This window comes from Drosophila gunungcola, unplaced genomic scaffold (assembly GCF_025200985.1).
Source record: "Drosophila gunungcola strain Sukarami unplaced genomic scaffold, Dgunungcola_SK_2 000153F, whole genome shotgun sequence".
In the NCBI taxonomy this organism is placed as follows: domain Eukaryota; kingdom Metazoa; phylum Arthropoda; class Insecta; order Diptera; family Drosophilidae; genus Drosophila; species Drosophila gunungcola.
This window is the reverse complement of record NW_026453314.1, coordinates 89706-110097: the sequence shown is the minus strand read 5'-3', so window position 1 is coordinate 110097 and position 20392 is coordinate 89706. Positions and strand designations below refer to the sequence as shown.

The 20392-nt window shown below is 40.2% G+C and overlaps 1 protein-coding gene across 2 annotated transcripts; it reads left to right on the top strand.

Annotated features, from left to right (window-relative positions):
* Positions 1 to 591: 591 nt before the first annotated feature.
* On the top strand, positions 592 to 20366 carry LOC128265754 (histone-lysine N-methyltransferase 2D). Of its 2 annotated transcripts, none has more exons than XM_053001960.1 (4): positions 592 to 1038; positions 15715 to 18424; positions 19404 to 19534; positions 19714 to 20366. In XM_053001960.1, exons 1-4 carry the CDS (start codon positions 1036 to 1038, stop codon positions 19798 to 19800), a joined length of 2931 nt encoding a protein of 976 aa, XP_052857920.1. In that variant the 5' UTR covers positions 592 to 1035; the 3' UTR covers positions 19801 to 20366. The 2 variants fall into 2 exon arrangements, with proteins under 2 accessions (XP_052857920.1, XP_052857919.1); XM_053001959.1 differs by having other exon boundaries at positions 19401 to 19534.
* The last annotated feature ends 26 nt before the right edge of the window (positions 20367 to 20392 follow it).

Genomic DNA, 20392 nt, shown 5'->3' with positions numbered 1-20392 from the left:
TTAATTAAAACTTAATTTGTTCATGCCTAAAAATAAAAATGAAAATGTTGTACACTTTGATTTAAACACAACACCCCTAGTGGTGAAATCAGTACCAATAATATTAAATTCAAAGTGAAATTACTTGGATTTACCATGATGTTTTTCTGGGTAAGATGTACTTGTTTTATGTATGTTAAATTGTTTGTATAAGAATATTAAATTTTAAAATCCATTTAATAAAACGTACTGTATAAATAAAGCAGATTTCATATATGATATATGTTCATCTTTCATTTATTTTATTTTTATGTAATATAAGACATGTAAGACATGGCAGAAGTCAAGGGACTGTTGTTACTCCCTGTTGAACAAGCTTATTTATGTTGAAATGATTAATTTATTATCCGAGTCTCATTTACAATTATCGATGCCTGAACATTTATTGATTTTTTTGTACACTACAGTTCATTTTCAAATAAGCTCGATCTAGCCTGAAACATGCTAAGGTGGCAGCACTGGTCTCTGTTTCTCCAGCGGCATTATTACTCTCTCCCGCTCATCGGCGGTTCATCATCGACCGCCTTACCTGCCGCATTTTCCGCGGACAGCGCTCAGTTCGTGGGCGCCTGCGCGCATGTGCAGTCAGAGATTCAGATACTCTATTCAGATACTCAGATACTTCGATACTTCGACACTTAGTTGCTCAGCGATCGTTGTTTTTCGTCGGCGGTTGGGACTCGAGATCCAGTCGGTGATATTAAATACAATATATACACATATATTCGGTGTACAGCACAGCATCCCAGCCTTCTTTCGGTGATTGCAATAAAAGTGAAATTTAGTGCCAAAAAAGTTGCCAAAATCACAATCAGATTTTTTGTTTCGTTTTTGTTCGAGTGACGAGTGTGTTGCCAGTAAAAAGAAATTCAAAGGAATTGCAGGTCAGGTAGCCGGCAGTCTTAAGCCAGATACCTACTCACCGGAATATCCAGATCAATCAATCAGCGGATCAGGGAGGATCGACCTTCAGCGAGGCGAAGTTCTTCTTCAGAAATGGTGAGTCCCACACAGATCGAGTAGGAAAGTAAAGTGCCAAGCAGTAAGGCGAATCCAAAGCCGAATTACCAAGAACTCTTCACACGGAACCATCGAGAATCGGGTTTACGAGCGCAGAAGGGGTCCGTAGGTCAGGTTTTTAGCGAGGGAACCAGAGCGATTCTCGTTCCCTGGGACGGTGACTTTTCGAATTTTTATAACATATTTGGGCTATATGCACATCGCCTGAGGCTCGATATCACACTTTCGATGGGCGAAAGAAGACAATGGAAAGGGAAATCAGCGCAGATGCCCCCTAGACATACATATTAAACTCTCTCAGTTTATTAGTTAATTAGCTTTGCTTATAAACTAGAATATAAAGAACTTCTATTGTCTTAAATCTCTTGGGCATTGTGAAATACATACAACGGACAAAAAACTTGAAAGATTTAAATAAGATCAGTCTCACATGAAAGTTCTAACGAGTTTTTTGCCTTACCATTTATCTTGGATTCAGAAGCAAGAAAAGGTTGCTATTGGTTCAATAAATTGTTTAAAATTTTAAGACGTTAAGCACTAAATTTTAATATTATATATTCTATTATATTAATTCAGAAAGGATATGTATTTATTTTTCATTTAAGTAGTACCGATTTGAACTAGCTTCATTAAACAAAGAAGAAAAAAAAAAGTTTTAATATCTTTAAAATTAAACAAATTTATTAGAGATAAATGGCAGTTTAATGGAAAAATATTTATTTATTTACTTTCTCATCATTATGATAAACTTAAAGTGGGTTTTAAAATTCAATACTTTTTTTGAGACTAAAACCTAATTTTAGCTAAGTAAAATGTTTCCAAATATGTAAATTCTTAAATTAAATACAAATTAAAAATTAGAATTTTCAAAGTCGTGTACATAGAATAGATTTTTTTCGTGTAAATTCCTACCTACTTATTTTTATACCCTTGCAGAGGTCAGAAGTTTGCAACGCAGTGAAGGAGACGTTTCCGACCCTATAAAGTATATATATTCTTGATCAGCATCGGTAGTAGAGTCGATCTAGCCATGTCCGTCTGTCTGTCCGTCCGTCTGTCCGTCCGTTTATATGCAAACTACTCTCTCAGTTTTTAAGCTATCTGCATGAAACTTTCCCAAAAGTTGTCTTTCTATTGCAGGTAGTATATAAGTCGGAAAGAGCCGGATCGGACGACTATAGGATATAGCTCCCATAGGAACAATCGAAAAAATAAAAAAAAAAATTATTACTTGCTGTTTTTTAATTTTTTTCTTAGTTCTTCGACATATAGTAATGGTTAAATATTTTAGAATTACGGTTTAAATTTCATCAAGATCAGACGACTGTATCATAAAGCTCCCATAAAAATAATAAAAATATATAAAATAACTATCTAATAATAGAGCTGCAAATCATCATAGTTACATTTTTTTTTTTTAGCACATACTCAAGTAAATCATAATTTAAATGTTTTCAAAAGTATTTAATTAATGCAATAGCTGCAAGGGTATATGAACTTCGGCTTGCCGAAGTTTGCTTTCCTTCTTGTTTGACTTAAGAACAACATCAACATTGTTATGTGCAGTACCTGACGTGGAGTAAATACATACATTCTTTCTACAATTCAAGAAATTCTACATCTTAAAGTTTAATTATAAGTAGGTAAATAAAAAAAGGAAATTACAAGCAAATGCCGTGTAACAAATTAAAGGACAACGTCGCTCAATGTTCATAATGCCCTATTATCCAATAACCCTATTTATCCATGAAAAGCAATGGCTGCAAATTGCTCATTGATCGCAACAAAATGCCCAATTAATCAATCTGCTCGCTTTGATCTTTGGCCAGATCATTGGGTTGCCAAACTGATGGCACAAAAATAGAGATCGTGATGCCGGTGCTCCAATAACAATAAAGAAATAATAAAGTACTGAATCATTGAAATGGTGCCCTTTCCCATGGCCCCTTGGGATTAGCCCGGGGATAATTAGCCCCCTGGATCATTACGCACCTTGTCATCCGGCGATCTTTGATGGATCTGTGTAAGCACGGGAATGGAAATGGGAACTATGGCATGCCGATCACGGCCAAATCGTTGGGGAAGATCGATTGCGCAAGAGCCAGAAAATATTACTCGTATGATGCCTAAGTGTACGAGTTTACGGGTATTACACACGGCCAATTGGGTGGCTCGGTTCGGTTTGGTTGAGGTAAGTTGAGGCAACACGCGTAACAGGTGCGCCGAGTGCATTTCAATTGTAATTGTGGTGTTCGCATTGTAATTGAAATCGAAAATCGAAAGAGAGTGTGTTTCGCGTTTTGTCTTTCGCCCCGCTTTTTTGTTATATTATTTTTCAGAGGAGGGGGTAACCATGCGAGATGCATGACGAATATAGACGAATATGGGTATTATATAGCATATACACGTAATTGTAACAGCCCCGAAAATGTTGTGCAGAAATGGTATTGTCTTTAGGCACCCACCCAATGGCCGATGCCCAGTTAAATATATCATCATATCGCATATTGTACATTGTACATACCAAAAACACCATGGCAATTCCCATTGTGTAATTGTTGAATTACATTTTATGAGGCGGCACACTCTTTATTCCTTATAGTTTATTTTTTGTCATTTTTTTTTTGGTACTTTTTATTGAGTTATTTTTATGTTTTGTGCCATGCATCGTAAAAACCAATAAGCAGCCAGGCATGCTAATGTGGTGACCACTGACCACTGGACCTGCGAAGGGTTAAGGTGTCAATGACTGGCTAATGCGCCTCTTCCCGCCGTTGCATAATCGATGCAGATGATGATGATGGTGCTCCAGTGCTGATGATGCTGATGGTGATGATGATGATGATGATGGCACCTCAATTCACCGAAGCCAACTGTCAACGCTTTAAGTAGAAAATAAAACTAGCCAGCGGGGCGTGAAAGAGGAGGCACTAATTCACATAATTACCGAATTCACGGCAAGTGCATTTTCAGCCCCGGAGGAGGCCCAATAAAACGCAATGGGAAAACGGTTCAATTTGCACTACCCAGCCCTCTAATTTATCGGCTGTCGTGATAAGTGCAGTTTATTACATGTCAATTTCAATTACACAGTGCAACATGGAAAATATAAGCTGTAGTTTTAACTTCAGATTCTGAGGGTGTTAATTGAAACTGTTTATTTAAGGCCCATTATCTGGTTTCTCTCTGACTTAGCTAGGCAACTTTGAGATTTTGAATACAATTTTATTTGTAACAACTAAAAAGCTTTAAAAAATATTTCATATGTCCCGTTCATTATGAAGTCTTAGAAATTATTATTATTTTGATCTTAGGCATTGTGCCGATTTTTTAACGGGGATAGTTTTTTTTTTGTTGCCCTGGAAATAGGGTGATAATAACATTTGTTATATAATTTAATGGTTTAAAGAACATTTGTCTATTTAGAATGTCAATACTGCGGATTTACTTCAAAACTCTTAAAATATTGCACAGTGTTATGTATTTACGAAGTGGTATAAAATCAGCCAAAAAAATGTACTTTTATTATTATTATTTATAATAAATATGATATTAAAACTTGATGATGAATATAATCAACGATAGTTTAACGATACAAAATACTTCAAGTGTCGATTTTAACATCAAAAGTATTTGATCTTTATGAGAGTAGCCAAAATGCAAATTTAAATTCCTCTTTAAATTCACAAAAAGTTGGTTAAGCACAGTTTTTAACAGCATTTCTTTGTGAGTTGCGATTTCAATGTCCTTTCTGAAGCTGGCAAATTTTTTTATGAGTTATTTTTCTTATAATTTAAGTGTTTGTTGATCTAAAATAGAAACTAATTCAGACTGATTATTTAACAACACCCAATTTTAGGTCTACATATACTTTGTTTCAACGATTTTTGCTTTCTTTTTCCGCCCAATCGGCTAAGCATATTGCCAACTCACTTGCTTCCGTTTAAATTTGCGAAAGTACATTTCTGGGCTTCCGTTTGGGTGTACAAAGAAAAAGAAGAGAAATTGAAACCTTTTATGCAAATTTCCATTAATCAGAAATTTACATTTCGCGACAATGGTTTTCCGATCTCAGGCCGCCCGCTCAATTGTATAATAGATCGACTAAACGAGAGCAGTTATGCGAATTATGAGAAATATATGTGAGATATATGATTAGCAGATTACGCATACGCCATGTGTTACATGCGCGGCACAGTGGGCCAATTAAGGCAATGGCTGGCAATTAACGAGCCGAACAAAACAATATAATATCTGTCTCGACCATCGCTTTTGCCGGCCGCAGCCACACTTAATTATAATTAAATTTTTTATCTCTCTGCTTTGTGGGGCAGGGAAAAATGTGAAGACAAAAACCAAATGACTATAGTTTTAAATAATCAGTTGCAATTTCACTTCAATTTTAACAGCCCACGAAGAGTGTCAGATTATTTATGTGACACGGTCTCAGCCTCCGACTTTCATAATTGCAAGCTGCCAGTTTTCGGCAGCAAAAGAAGATGGGCTTTTCCTTTTTCCCACAGACACGGCGGTACGTCTAGATTTCCCCGAGCACCATTTGCAGAACTTGCATAACGAAACGAGAAAAGCCAACAGTGAGAAAATGCAGGTAAAATAATAAATAAATAAAGGGACGCAGCTAAAAGTCAAAGACGAACTCTTTTCCTCTTCTCCGGCTGACCAACGTAACTTAATTGGCGTCACTTAGGCCAGCGAACGATCTTAATTACCGCATGAACCAAAAAAAAAACCCTAAAAAACTGAAAAAACTGAAAAACAAAAAGGTGGTGGGGGACAGGTGCTCGAATTTTTATGACTGACCCCCGCAGCCCCTCCCGACAAAAAAAAAAAGAAAATAAAGAGCAAAGAAAACTCACTCAACACGCAGTTGAAAAACAAAGGAAAATGCCTAGAAACAAAAGTGAACTTCAAGTCAAAGACAACAATGAGAGCAGCGGCAACAACAACCACTTTTACTTTTGTTTTCATTCGAGCTAGTTTTTTATTTAAGCCGACTTCTTTCTTATTTCGGATTTCAACTGCCAAGTTCAGCGTCGGCGTTGCACAGTGGGCCCAAGTTCTATGGAAAAGTGAGGTGATTGATATTATTGTATTGATCATAGCATCCCATCACAAAATGAAACTGATCTATTGACTTTTAAGAAATGAGCACTTATTTTGAGGTGGGTGAGAAGTTAATCAGTTGGATAGGAGTAGCTGTATTCCTCATAGCCTTCTAAAATCACTTCTCAACAGACACTTAAGCTGAAGTAGGGTTATTTGTATATTTCTTTTTACTAGTATAATAGTTTTTACAAATATTTATTATATTTTATTGATTAAAGAAAAAAAAATAATTTTCTTGAAATTTATTATGTTAATATGACCAGATATTCCTTCTGAGTTTTTTAGGGCTCAAGTTGGTACCTTTTCACACTCACATTATAGAAATTAACCAGGAATATACAACGTAGATAATCAGCATTAATCTCTTAAGTACGAAAAAAACCTAGATGAAAACTTTTAAATTCAGGACATTGTGATAAAGTTTCGTTTGGTTCTGTTTCTTAGCTAGGGTTCACTGAGAAAAGCCTAACTCTTGCTCCACTGTGGCTCAATTGCCCGCTAACCCACAAGGAGGTCGCTGGAATACCGGCCATCTCCCCCCACCCCCTCTCATTTCGTGCAAAAAAGTAAAGCAAACGCTGAGCCGGTCGAGCGGGCGGTCCACAAGTCTCAAAGTGGAGGGGTTTTCAGGCAGAGCGACCGGTTCTATGGGGAAAAAAGGTTTCCAGGCGGAGTCAAGCTCACGTTGTCACACGACAATTACACGCAAGTGTTGAGAGTGAAGCGGCACGCCCCCCCGCCTCCTCCTGGAGTGCCACCGGCCCTCCCCCTTCTTGCCCAGCCCCCCGAAGCTCGGTGCGCGTGTGAAAAGCGCATAATTTTTGGACGCGGACAAATTTTCACTTTTTACCCGAGCATCTCCTCCAAGTTTCGAGTTTTTCTCTCTGTTTCTCCTTCGTTTGCTCGCTTTTCTTATTGTTCCACACGGTCACACCGAATCGGCGGAGATATATTGTAGATATAGGTATAGCCCCATATGGAGATATAGAGGTGGTGTTGCGGGGGGCATACCCGGACTAGCCCTGTGGGTGAGTGGAGCGACAATGGAAAGGGGCAGCAATAAAGTCCACAATGCGCCGATTATGCTTGCAATCTTGGGAATCATTACTTTTGCTATTATCATATTATTATTATTATTATTATTACAATGCCGGGTCCCTACTGCTTTTTACTGCACTTCTACGTGGCGCTTCGTACTGAAATCTAATATGTGGAATCAAAAGGGGGATATTCATATCTACCTACCCACCTATATCACTGCCAACTCTTATTGCCAGCCACTTTGGCCAATTATGGTTTTTACTTACCTCCATCCATATCTTTTTTCTCCAGCTTTACTGCTTGATTTAAGATTGGTTTCGTTAATTTATGAGTAATTTGTCATCTGTCTTTGATCTTTCGCACTTTTTGTTTTGATTTGCCGGGGTAATATGCAAATTTTGGAGTTCGTATTATGTTCTATTACACTAAATAAGAGCTACTAAACATCTTTAATATGTATAATTTAAGTAATTAATTTAATTTAAGTAACACTTCTCAACGAGGTTAAAAAACCGTGATGATCGCACCAGCAATATAAAATCAATTAGCATTTGACCAAATAAATACTCTATTTAAATGTTTTCATTTAGGCATTTTTTATCTCAGCGTGCAGAATAGGAACATTAAAAGTGTATTTATATATATAACTTAGAAAATAATATTATTTTTAAATTGTTTTCTGTAAGATATTTTCAATAAAATGATTTTATAAATTTTGCGTGTTCACAAAATCTAGATGGTACTTCAAACTTCGATTTTATTTTATGCCAAAAGCAAAGTTGTTTAAAAAATAACTTTTTTTGATCTCTATCATATCGCAGTCATATCAATGATTTATTGTGTGTAGGGGGGGTTTGTTTGTAGGGTAAATAAATATTTGGTCAAACAAACCTTTTTTGATACCCAGTTTGTTAACAGTTTCATCCTTCCTTGTTTTTTTCGTGCACATATGCATATACATTATAGCCGTGGGACATTGTGCGTAAGTCAGGGAGCAGAAAGTCAGAAAGTGGTAACTGATGCCGTCAGACGGGCAAAACACCACAATGATCGACTGCGGTCTTCCGGGACTCGGGATCGGGATTGGGATTGGGATTGGGATGGGGTCTTGGATTGGATTGGATTGGATTGGATTGGCTAGATGGAGCGGTAGATAGCTATTATGCAAAGTCGGTTACGTTCGATCGTCAGATCGGGCAATGCACTAATTTGTTTATAATGACGATTGGTGAATGTGGAGCCATCGGGTTATGCGACAAATGCTGGGTGGAAACTTGTTAATTGCTCGCGTGCTGTCACAATTGCTGGCGATTCCGCATTGCGTCGAGTACTTGAGTACGAACATACATACATCATCATTATCATCATCGCAGCAGTTGCGCATTGCTCATCGCACAATTATATAGGCATCAGCCATGACAGACATTTCGCAAATGTCTTTTGCATTTTCTTGGTCTCCAGATGTAGTATGCTTCCACATTCACGTTCACAGTCACATTCACATCCCAGTGCCCAGAGTCCAACTTGATCCGCAATCGCAGTTGAGCGTGGCAGGCGCAGCTAATCAAATTAGCCAGCTCCATGAATTATCCACATTCGAGTGAATCTGGGGTCGTGACAAGGCCAATGGCCACTTGACCACTTGGCAGCGAATCTACGTGTGCAATTTTCATGTCACACGAAGTAAAGCCATCATATTTTTGGCTGCATTAATGAATGGTTGCATAGTGTAATTGGGCAACTTGATTTATTGGCGTAAATTTCACACTTAAGATAATTTACACCGAAAAATAGAATCTATCATTAACAATTAGCCAAATTAGAGGTTTGAAATAGATAAAATATATTAACTTTCTAAACGAATGCCGAATAATAATTACCACTTAACTTTTAAATAATACAAATAAAAGCTGCGTATTACTTGAAATACCAAAAAAAAAATATGTTGCGTTTACCTGCAAGGTCCTTAACTGATATCAATAACTAGCTACGGGTATAAATAAGTCGCTCACTACCGCTTCCATATCAATTTCCTGCCCAGCGTTAACAAAAACTTATCAGGTAATTAAGTATATAAAACTTCGCATTATTCGCGGGCCATCTGATAGCATTCGTATAACGTATTCGACAGTCACCTGTCGGCCCATGAAAATGCTGACAGACAGCGAGATAAGTCCATTCATCGATTAAAGTCGCTTCGTAAGTATTCGTAATTACAATTTGAGTTGTAAGTGGCCAGAAGATTAATAAATCTAAAATATTGGTGAAACTAATTATTGACTGTCGTCGGCTTGTCCCACATTTGCATTGCATTTTGTGCCATCTCATTTGGAAAAAGTTGTCGCCAAGAAAGGGCTGAAATCTTCGCACCTGTCGCCTGGTCCAAGCAACAGAAACCACAACAGACATTTCCGCCACGAAGACCCATACGATGATGTTGATGATGACTAGGCCAACGTAAATGCGGAAAACGTTTTTGCATTGCCTGGAAAAGCAAAGATCAGCAAAACGAAGCGAAAGTGATAGCCCCACGTTGGGCGCCATTTAATGGAGTAGATAAATGGATCGATGGGGAGGAGGTGCCAAGGTGTCACGATCTCGGGAAGATTGAGTAAACAATAGAATTGCACTCGCAATGCAATCACTGCATTAGGATCTGTCGCAAGAGATGTTGCACATGACAGTTAAATGGTGTCTGATGCTACCATCACTTTAATTCAAGTCATCAGAAAAGTTTCACAATTATTGTGCTCACTGAAAATGTACAATGGTGGCTAAGAAATGGTTTAGTAAACTTATAGAGGATTAAATTATAATCATGCACAGAAGGACATGGCTTGGACGGGGTCACCAAACCATACAAAAAATTGGTTGAATTCATTTGTAAATTTTATTTTAAATATAGGTATTTACACAAATCATATGAAAAGATGCTTATAGATAGAAGATTAAATAATGCACAGAGCATCACTATGCCCCGACTTCAGAATATAAAAGTTAGTTTTTGAAACAATCTAATCGACATGTTTACTGTTGTCTATTGAAAACCTACCCGAATGACCAAAATCTATCTAAATCTTTAATGCAACCATAGAGTGGATAAGTTGGATGATCTCACCGAATTATCAAACATTGTTGCATTATTTTCCTGGTTTTTCCCCAGGATGAGCATGTCCATTGCCCAGCTGTGATTCGGAGAGCCAATAAGTATGAATGCATATTTTCATGGGGGGTCATTTCTGGGGGCATAGCTGCCATCTCCATTGCCGTATCCATATCCATCTGCATTTTCCAACGCCACGTCCGTTGGCGGTTGACGACTTGCGGCCCATAAAAAGGCATTTGTTGTTGTCATTACTTTGTTTTTGTTTTTGTGTTTTTTTTTTTTCTGCCTGTTTTCTTTTCCTTTTCTTTAGCAGCAATATTTGCAACGGCGCATGCGATATGAGTATATTTTCATAATTAATTTCTTTGGCTTTTGTTGGGCAGAAGTGAAATATTGCTGCAAGCACTCAGGCAGTGGTTGCTGTTGCTGTTGCTGTTTGGAAAACCTAGTGCCTCTGTGCTGTGACAGTTTTTGTTGCTGTTGCGTTTTTCTTTTATTTTAATACACCCCTCATCACAAAGCCCAAGCCGAAGCCAAAGCCTCCCGAGTTTTATCGACAATTTCACTTTCTGCACAGCCGCAGAGGAGCGAAGATGCAGCTGAAAGGCGGGAGGTCGGTCTGTCGGTCGCTTGGTCGCTTGGTCTCTCATATGTATGTGATGACGAGCCAACAATTGCGGTTTGGTTATTTGCCCCCAAAAAGATTCCCAAGCACATTGTTGGATCGCGTGCAGATCCATACCAACCTCAGTCCTCAGTCCTCAGTCCTCAGCCCTCAACCCCTCCAATTTCCCATGCCATTTGTCAAACCCTATGGGTTGTTTGCCATTTTCAAGTGCAAAGCCAAGGTTGCATGTGGCGGCCACAGATCCTCTCCGGCGGCTGGAGCTGTTTTTATTATCGACACGAAACGAGTTTTGGGCTCTGTCGCCGCAAGTTCCCAGAGTTCCGAGAGTCGCAGCCAGACCAGATCCAGACCCAGACCCAAACCCAGACTCTAAGTGGCACTTCACTTGGCGAAAAGACAACTTCCAGAAGAACAAACAATACGATTTGCATATAACACAGACGTAAGTTTATTAAAAAATATATTTACATCTGTGCTGCTAAAAAGTTTTGTTGAAACGAACCTCCCAAAAATCTAAAAGCAGTTCAAGGCACACATAGCTTTCAAACAAAATTAATTCCACATATCTAAAGCCCTTAATTAAGTATACAAAAGGTATACGTTTTTAAATGTTTTTAAAGATTCTTTTGAAAATAGTACTTTATAAATAAAAATGTATATACATTTTTGTTCTTAAAATTTGATGAACTAGCAAAAACTCACATAGCTGCATTGGCATACCATAAACAATACGAAATTACTGCCCAAAAGTCTGTGGCATGGGTGCTAATTATATTATTACTATAATCCTTTGTAGTGATGTCTTAAGGATTTTTAACAATCGTGAGTTTATAACAATTTTCGTTGGTTAAGCTGGAAGTACTGATTGAGAGTACTGTCTAGGAGTCAATTTATCGAATGGTCTATCAGTTTTACAAGTTTTAAACATTTAAATTATTTTAAATTTCGATTGCCTAAATTGTAGAATTAGTTAAGCTAAGTTTTCTTAAATTAGTTCTATACAAATAAATGCTATTATTTTTTTGTACAATATTTAGATACAAAAAAAAAAAAAAAAAAAAAAAAAACGCTTATAGGTATTATAAGAATTTAATTTGCAAATTTATAACTCTGTGATTGAAAATTGTTAACTTTAAAGGATTTGCTTTAATGAATTGACTAATACTATGTCAATGTGACTAGCGCAACAACAATAAGCTTATGCTTGCAGCGCTGGTCTATTTCCATTTAACAAATTAAATTCAAGTTGTCCAAAGTTTCAGTCCGTAAATTATATAGTTCTAGCTTAATTTTCTGAGTGTAAGACCCGACTCCTCCATCCGTCAGCTGCTCGGCTGTTTGCCAACAGTTGCAGAATTTCACTTTCTTTTCAAATTGCGGCGACCTCGATTTATTGCCAACCCAGCGACATCGCCATGTGGACGAGGTGGATTCCAGCGGAGTGGGATTGGGATTGAGTGGCACTGGCAATGGTCGTGGTGGTGGTGGTGGTGGTGGTGGTGGTGGTGGTGGTGGTGGTGGTGGTGTTGGTGGTCGTAGTGGCATTAGTGGCCCCCGCGGATCTGGCTTTGTTTTGATGCGGGCTTAATTGAATTACGTTGAGTCGCAGCTTCTGCTTCTGCCCGAGCTTGGGCTTCGACTTTGAAGCTGTACGTGGAAGTATCCCAAATAAGAGCCGAGCTGAATAAACACATAAAATAATAATAATTATGGGAAAGTGAACGCCCATTGTTGGCTCCCTCGGCTGTCTCCGTTTTTGGCTGCTTATTGATAACTCTACATTAATGAGAGCTCATTTTCACATAATTAGTTGCCGGCTCACTGGGAGACTGGGAAACTGGGAAAATTGGGAAATTGCTAAAATCAAGGGCTAGGGGCAGTTTCGCTTTGCGTCAAGAGGTGAATAAAATTCAAAGTGAATCTCTTCTCGATTTCTTTTCAAGATAACAACCTGTTTATAACCTAATTAAATCTTAGAAAAATGTTACAGGTTTTTTGTTTTTTTTATTTTCTCGATTTTTACACATTAAAAATACTGTTCTGTTATTTGTGACTTTTTTAACAAACAAGAAAGGAATCAAAAATTATTCTTGAAAACATTAAATCACTTGCGTAAATGTTTAAAAACATTGAAGCTATGATGATTTTCAGCTTAATTATTCGATAGTTCCTATGGCAGCAATATGATCTCGCTTTCCGATTTTAATAAAATTATAAGCGTAATTCTAAACTGCCAAATTATTAGGAAGTCAAAAAGAATTTTTAAACAAATTTACAAAATAGAAAAGTTAAATTTATAAAAAAAAAAGTTTTTTTTTAAATATTTGTATTAATTTTTATGAAATTTAAACCGTAGTTCTAAAATATTCAACCATAACTATATGTCGAAGAACTAAAAAACAAACTTAAAAACAGCAAACTTAAAATTTGTTATACCCTTGCAGAGGGTATTGTAATTTTAGTCTGAAGTTTGCATCGCAGTAAAGGAGACATTTCCGACCATATAAAGTATATATATTCTATATTCTATTATATATATATATATATCAGCATCACTTGAAGAGTGAAAAATAGTTTGTTTTTGGCCAATTTTCACAAAAAGTTAACAAAGTAAAAATGTGCGGAAATTATGAAAAAAAAATTTTTTTCGATTGGAGATTGACAGTTTAGGTCGTCAGCTGCACAAAATTGTTACACAATTATTTTTTTACTATTCATTTATTTTTGACCAAATTCCAACCAATATTAAATAAAAAGGACATGAAAAGGAAATTAAGATGTTGTGTTATATTTTAAAGTTTTTCAAAAAAACGAAATTGTTGATTCCAGAGGTCGGTATCTCAATTCCCACTCTTATAAATTTTTCGGGTGATTATCCGAACGCGCTTCCCACAATTTTCCGAGATATCTGTTGAACTTCGCCCGACCTTGGAAGGGGGTGGCTCAGCAATGACCATTGATCGGACGGTATCGGATAGGATGCAGTGCACCCAGCTGGCAATAAATCAACGGACGAAAATAATGGCCATAAATAATGGCAAATTGTCGTTTAGAGATGCACATGAGTGGGGAGGAAGTCATCACCCGAGATTTATTTCGTTTTGTTTGGGGTTTTTTTCATATTTTGTTGCGGTGTGTGGAGTGTGTGGAGGAATATAGGGGGGAATGAGGGGTAGATGGCCAGTAGCTGGCCTCCACTTATCTTGGCTAATTACCAATTTGGACAAGTGACCACCGACCCAGCCCCACTCGACCAACCCAAACAGCCCGACTCACCTGGAGAAAGTGGCTTCCATTTGGCGTTCGTGCCGATTCTCAATCCCAATTGTTGATAGAAATGTGTCCGGAAAACATGTTTTTATTGCCATCAGAAGTATTTAAAGTTGCCATGGATTCTAAATTTTAATAAGATCTCTTATATTCTTTCTACTACCTATTCCCTATTGCATGAATGTCATACGATTTAAAGTTCTTTGAGTAAAAATTATTAAAATAGTTTCCAAATTTTTCCTTTGCCAAATTATTAAATTGTAAGCGGAAAACGTTTCTTTTTGTTTATGCTCATCCATAAAGAAGCTCTCCCCCTCCCCCTCCCCATCACTATCTGATAATTGGTTTTTTATCTCGCGACTACATACTTTATGGCTTAGTCAGTTTGTTTGTGCTGGAATAATCAGTTCGTGGAAGACTTTCCATTTAAAAGCCATTATCGTCACCCAAAATATCTGATATTGATTTGTTATTGTTGTTTAGCTCTTTCGGAAAGGTTGTAAGAGCTTCTGAAAATCTTAAGGGTAATTGTTCCATGGCAAAAATTACTCATTCGATTTTTCTAGATTTAGAAAACAAAATTCTAAAGGTATTATATACTTTTGTTTAAATTGATCAAATTATTAGCTGGGATGTGCAGGTGTGGGTCAACTTTCTGCAAAGCTTAAAAAATTATTTTTTTGGCCAAGAACAGTTGTATCCTATCTATACCTGCTACAACCAAAAAAAACCATTATTCCTAAATGCAAAGACATTTGTTTTTTGTGTACAAACTCATCAATTTATTTTGGAAAAAAGTATAAAAGTTTAAGAAAACCAAAACAAGGCTATTTGTATAGTTATTCTTCCGAAAAAATTTGTGTAACACTAATTTTTCAGCTCATTATTTTAAAATGTAAGGACATTTTGTTTTGTGTGTGCATAAATTCATGTATTCATTTTGGAAAAATGGTTCAAAGTTTTAAATATCCGTGATATTGGAGAACAGTAAAAACGGTTGTATCTTAGAAAAGTGTATCTATACTTGGTACATCCGAAAAAGTCATTTGTTATTATTTTTCCCAAAATATTATATATGTTTTAGGACCATCTTTCTGCTTACTGTTCCTAAATGTAAAGACATTTTGTTTTTTGGGTTATACACATTGATAATTTCATTTTGGAAAAAAGTATTAAAGTAAATATCCGTGTTACTGGAAAGTTTTTCACTCGACCTTGTCAAATAATTGCTCTTTTATTCCCTGGCATTTCTTGATTTGCCAAGTGTCAACTTCAAGTCCGCGAAAAGTGAACCGGATTGGCTTGCCTGGTGGACTGGTGGACTGGTGGACTGTTGGACTGGTGGCACATCTTTCATCTCAGTCCGCAACCGGATCGCCTGCTCTCTATAAATTAAAAGCGTTGGCGTCTGGCCGGGATTTATGAGATGGAAAGTGAAATTTGGCAGATAATTGGAATGGCCCTCTCTTTCTCTCCATTGCAGGCTCTCCATTTGGGTCTTGGTCTTGTCACCCTGATTTTGGCGTCTTGGCTGGCCTTGTCCGCGGCGCAATCCCAGGAGAGGATTGGTAGATCGGCGTTGCCGGCCCAACCGGCGGATCATCTGGTGCCGCCACCACTGCCCATTCCCCAGAGATTAACGCACGCTGGAGCGGGATCTCCTTCGGCGGTGGCACCTTCCGTTGCTCCAGTGGCTCCAGTTGCCACTCCCGAGGCCACTGGCTTCATGACCCGTGTGGCCAGATGGTTTGGCCTGGGTGGCGGCGGATCATCGCCCAAGGATCAGCAACTGGGGGCCAGCAACTCGCTGAGCTATGCCTATCCCAAGCCAGCTGCAGGTGGCTTCGATGCGGGCGGCAAGCCCTGCAGCCTGTGCAACAAGTATCCCTGGGTGCCCATGGTGGGTCAGCAGCAGCAGTTGCATCCGCAGCAGCTCAACAGCCAGCTGCAAGTGCAGCAGCAGCAACTGCAGCATCTGCCGCAGCAGCAGCAGCAGCAACATCACCCGCAGCAACAACAACAACAACTGCTGCAGCATCCCCAGCAGCAACATGCAACATGGCAGCAGCAACAACCGCTGGCCCAGGCCTCGCAGCAACGTCAGCGGGCGGTGCAATTCCTTCAAGGCTCCGGACAGAGTGTCTTCCTGCCCTTGGTGGTGCCACTGCCCCCACTGTACAATGCCCAGCCCTTCCGGCCGGTGCCATCGCCTCATCCGCATCCTCATCCCCATCCTTATCCCCATCCTCATCCTCATCCGCCCAAGGAGAATGCGGTGGCCCAGTCGGAGGTGAGACCAGTGCCAGTTTCCCCACCACTACTGGCAACTCCTGCCCCTCCAGGCCCCAGCACCTCCAGTTTCGAGATCGTGCAGAGCCACCAGGTGACGGACTTCGTGACCTCCGTGGAGTACCCGGCCACCTTCGTGCAGTCGCATGCCATCGATCTGGGTGGTCAGCAGGTCAATGCCGAGCGGGAAGCGCAGCCGGACATCAGTACAGTGCGCTACCAGCTGGAGGATCTGAGCAGTGGCCAGCTGCATCAGCATTTGCCCGCCTCGCAGCTGCTCACGGAGATTGGGCAGTTTGCGGAGACCACCACACAGCCACCGGCGGCGGATAACTACCCAGCGGCCTCCTCCCAACAGCAATTGCAGCAGGAGCAGGAACAGGAACAGGAGCAGGAGCAATCCTTCTACTATGCCGAGCAATTCCAGGAGGAGACGAGCACCCTAACGTACAGCACCACTACGGATTTACCCATTACGACGACAATTGCGCCACCAGCGTCACCTGTCATTGAGCTGAACAACCATTTGGCTGCAGTGCAGCATCACCGCCAGGGCATCGGAAGGGGCAGGGAAACGCCCAAGCGTCTGCTGGATTCACCCATTAACCACGCCCCCTTGACAGGAGCAGGAGCAGGAGGAGGAGTGGGGGGTGGGCGACCCTTCACCCGCGATCCCGCCGATCTCGGCTTCCGTCTCAGCCAGATGTACACGCCCACACAGCCACCGACGCCCACCTCCACATACGGCGCCATCGATGCCAGTGGACAGTTTGCCGGCATGGCACCGCCAAGTCCGCAGCAGGTGATCATACCCTATACCACCAAGCAGCGACCACGCCCCTTCGAGAGCTGGACGCCCTCAAGGCAGCTGAACCACCAACAGCCGCAACCAAATCCCCAGCAGAACCAGAATCACTATCACAATCGAAATCAGAATCCTCACCATGGCAACGACCTGGAGGAGGAGCCACACGAGCAGCAGGAGTCGAAACTAGCCACAGCCACCGTGACGGCACCACCACTGCCACCCAACTCGCGACGCACCACCAAATACCTGACCAAGATTCTGGCCTCCAACCTGAGGGAGCTGCTCAAGCGGGAGCGGGAGACGAAGCGTTTGCTGCCCGGCCAGGGATTGGGCGTGGACATCTCACGGCTGCAGCACAACATCGATGGATGGACGGAGCAGGAGTACAACTCCCTGTCCCATCGGCCCAGCACGCCCACCATTCGGGGCAGATCCAAGCACATACCCTCCGAGTATCTGACCACCACCACCACGACGACCACCACACCATCGCCCACTGCATTGAGAGACCACCACCAACAACAACACCACCACCAACACCACCACAGTTTTCAGCGCCAGTCGAAGACCACGCGGGGCGAGGGCTTCGAGCTGGGTGCCGCGCCACCCACCGATGCCGGCGATCTGTCCACCTCCATCAACAATCTGGAGCAACTGCATCTGCTGGGCGAGCGCGGCGCGAAGGGCTTCCAGCCCATCGAGGACAATCGTCTGCACTTCGACTACTACGATGCCCAGCAGCGGCCGAGATCCACCGCGGCCATGACCAGCAGTAGCACCAGCACTACCACTAGCACCACCACCCCGCCACCCAGCACAACGACAGCGGTGGCTCCGCTCTATGTGCGCAGCACGCCGGCGCCCAAGGAGCTGTGGAAACAGGCCCAGGTGGCCATCCTGCCGCAGACCAACGAGAAGGTCTATGTGGTCACGCCACAGCCGCGCCACCAGGAGCACCACCCAGTGGAGCAGGAGCAGGAGCAGGAGCAGGAGCATCGGGTTCGGGACCGGGATCGCCACGAGGCCTCCGCCTCTGCTCCGAGACCCGTTTACCAGACGCCAGCGCCGCGGTTTCCACGGATGCGGCCCACTCCAGGTAAATGTGGCAGATCCTTAGGTATACACTGGTAAAAAGAAATGGTCAGAAAAACTAAACTATTGTTACACGATACCACGAAATTATCAAAATAAATCTTATGTGGTTTAACAATAAGGCCTTAGTCTACAGTTTTAGAAATTAAATCTAAAAAGTATATATATATTATTTAGTCTTGAATTAATACTTATACTTTAATACTATCTGAAGTTCTTTTTGTAAATAGTGTTATTTTTTGTAACGTCCTCATTTGACTGTAAATACAATTTACTTAAAATATTTTTGTTTAAAGCAGGTACCGAAATTAGCCATATTTTTTGTTTTGTTTTTCGAATTAATACCTTGCGGTATTAATAATTGAACTATACCATTAGGGTTACGTTTTTTAATCCGCAATTATCATGACTTATGTTTGTTTTTTTTATTTATTATATTTCAGCTGTAATTTTTTTCGCTTGCAAATAATTAGCATGTTCTAATAAATAAAGTAACGCGATAAAATGCATTAATTAATAAAATCAATTATTATTAAACAAAATAAAATACAAAAATAATGTTTAGCGACCATAATGATTACGATTTATTTTTTTGCGCAGCTTTAAATCTAAATGATATAAATAATATAATGACAAAGTCAAATATAAAATAATGTTTATATTTTGTTCCATTCCTTTGCAACCAAACCTTAAATTTTTCTTAAAATATAAAACAATGTAGTTTTTTTGTAATAACTTTTTTCGGTAAGATAGTAAGACCAAGAGCCAAAAACTAAAAATTATCTAGTTATAGTTAACACATGAACATATATATTTGTTGTTCCATAATGTAAAGATGTAAATTGAATTAAGTAAGTGCTCATAACGCATATTCTAAAACATACGGAAAGCTGCTGTTTTGGGGTACTTTTCTTATAGATAGGAATTCAGTATTCTATACTAACTCTTTGTTGTCTCTGATTACTGTCTGCCTCAATTAGCAGGTGAAGTAAAGTCGGCCACGCCCACCAGTTCGTCACAGCTGAGAAACTATACGCCGGACATTTTTGGACTGATGGGACTGTCCGCTTTTGTGCCGGCGGAACCCGTGGAGATAATCGATGGAAATTCCAAAGTAAATCGCAACTCACCTCGTTTAGACATGTAATCGAGCTTCTCTCTTGTCTTCACCACACCACACAACACCACACCACACGATTCACCACATTTCACCTTACTGCAACTAAATCATACCCACCACCTGCACCACCCACAATACACAATACACCATTCACCATTCACCACACATCACAGGTCAACACGATAGTGACGGCAGCCCCGACGGCGGCTGCACTGCAACGACCCACAGCGAAACCCACGATGTCGCCCTCGCCCAGATAGAGGTCAAGGCCGAGGTCAAGGGAAAAGGTCAACCCTCATCCCCCCTACCTGTTGTAATATATTTACCCCCCCCTCCCGGCCGCCCCTTCAGCCACCCGAGGATGCAACCTAGTTTATAGGGCCAAGTCTTTGGAAGATCCGATCCCGAATCACAGTTAGAGTATTTTCGCATTTGGTAGCTTTAATGAGAGACGAATAGCAGAGGACCATGATGAGTAACCATGAGGACAGAGAACCAAAGGAAGAGTGGATGGAGCTACCCCTAGATTATATCCTCGAAAACATTCGCATTTTTTATTTTTTTTTTTTTAGCAATCTCTGATATTTTCGCGGGTTTCCCTTCGCTAGCTGTATGTAGTTCTATGTATAAATATCTATTATATCTATTTCAATCTATACGGAAAGTTGGTTGTCAGGCGATTGACAACGCTGCAATCGATGTGCAACCCAAAAATAGCAAAAATGAATTGAACGAATAAAATAAAATAAATCAAAGTCATTTTAATGTACCTACTCTAATTTGTAAGTATAATTGAATAAAAATAAAATATCATCGGACTTTTATTATATAATACAGAAGGTATTATTTTTT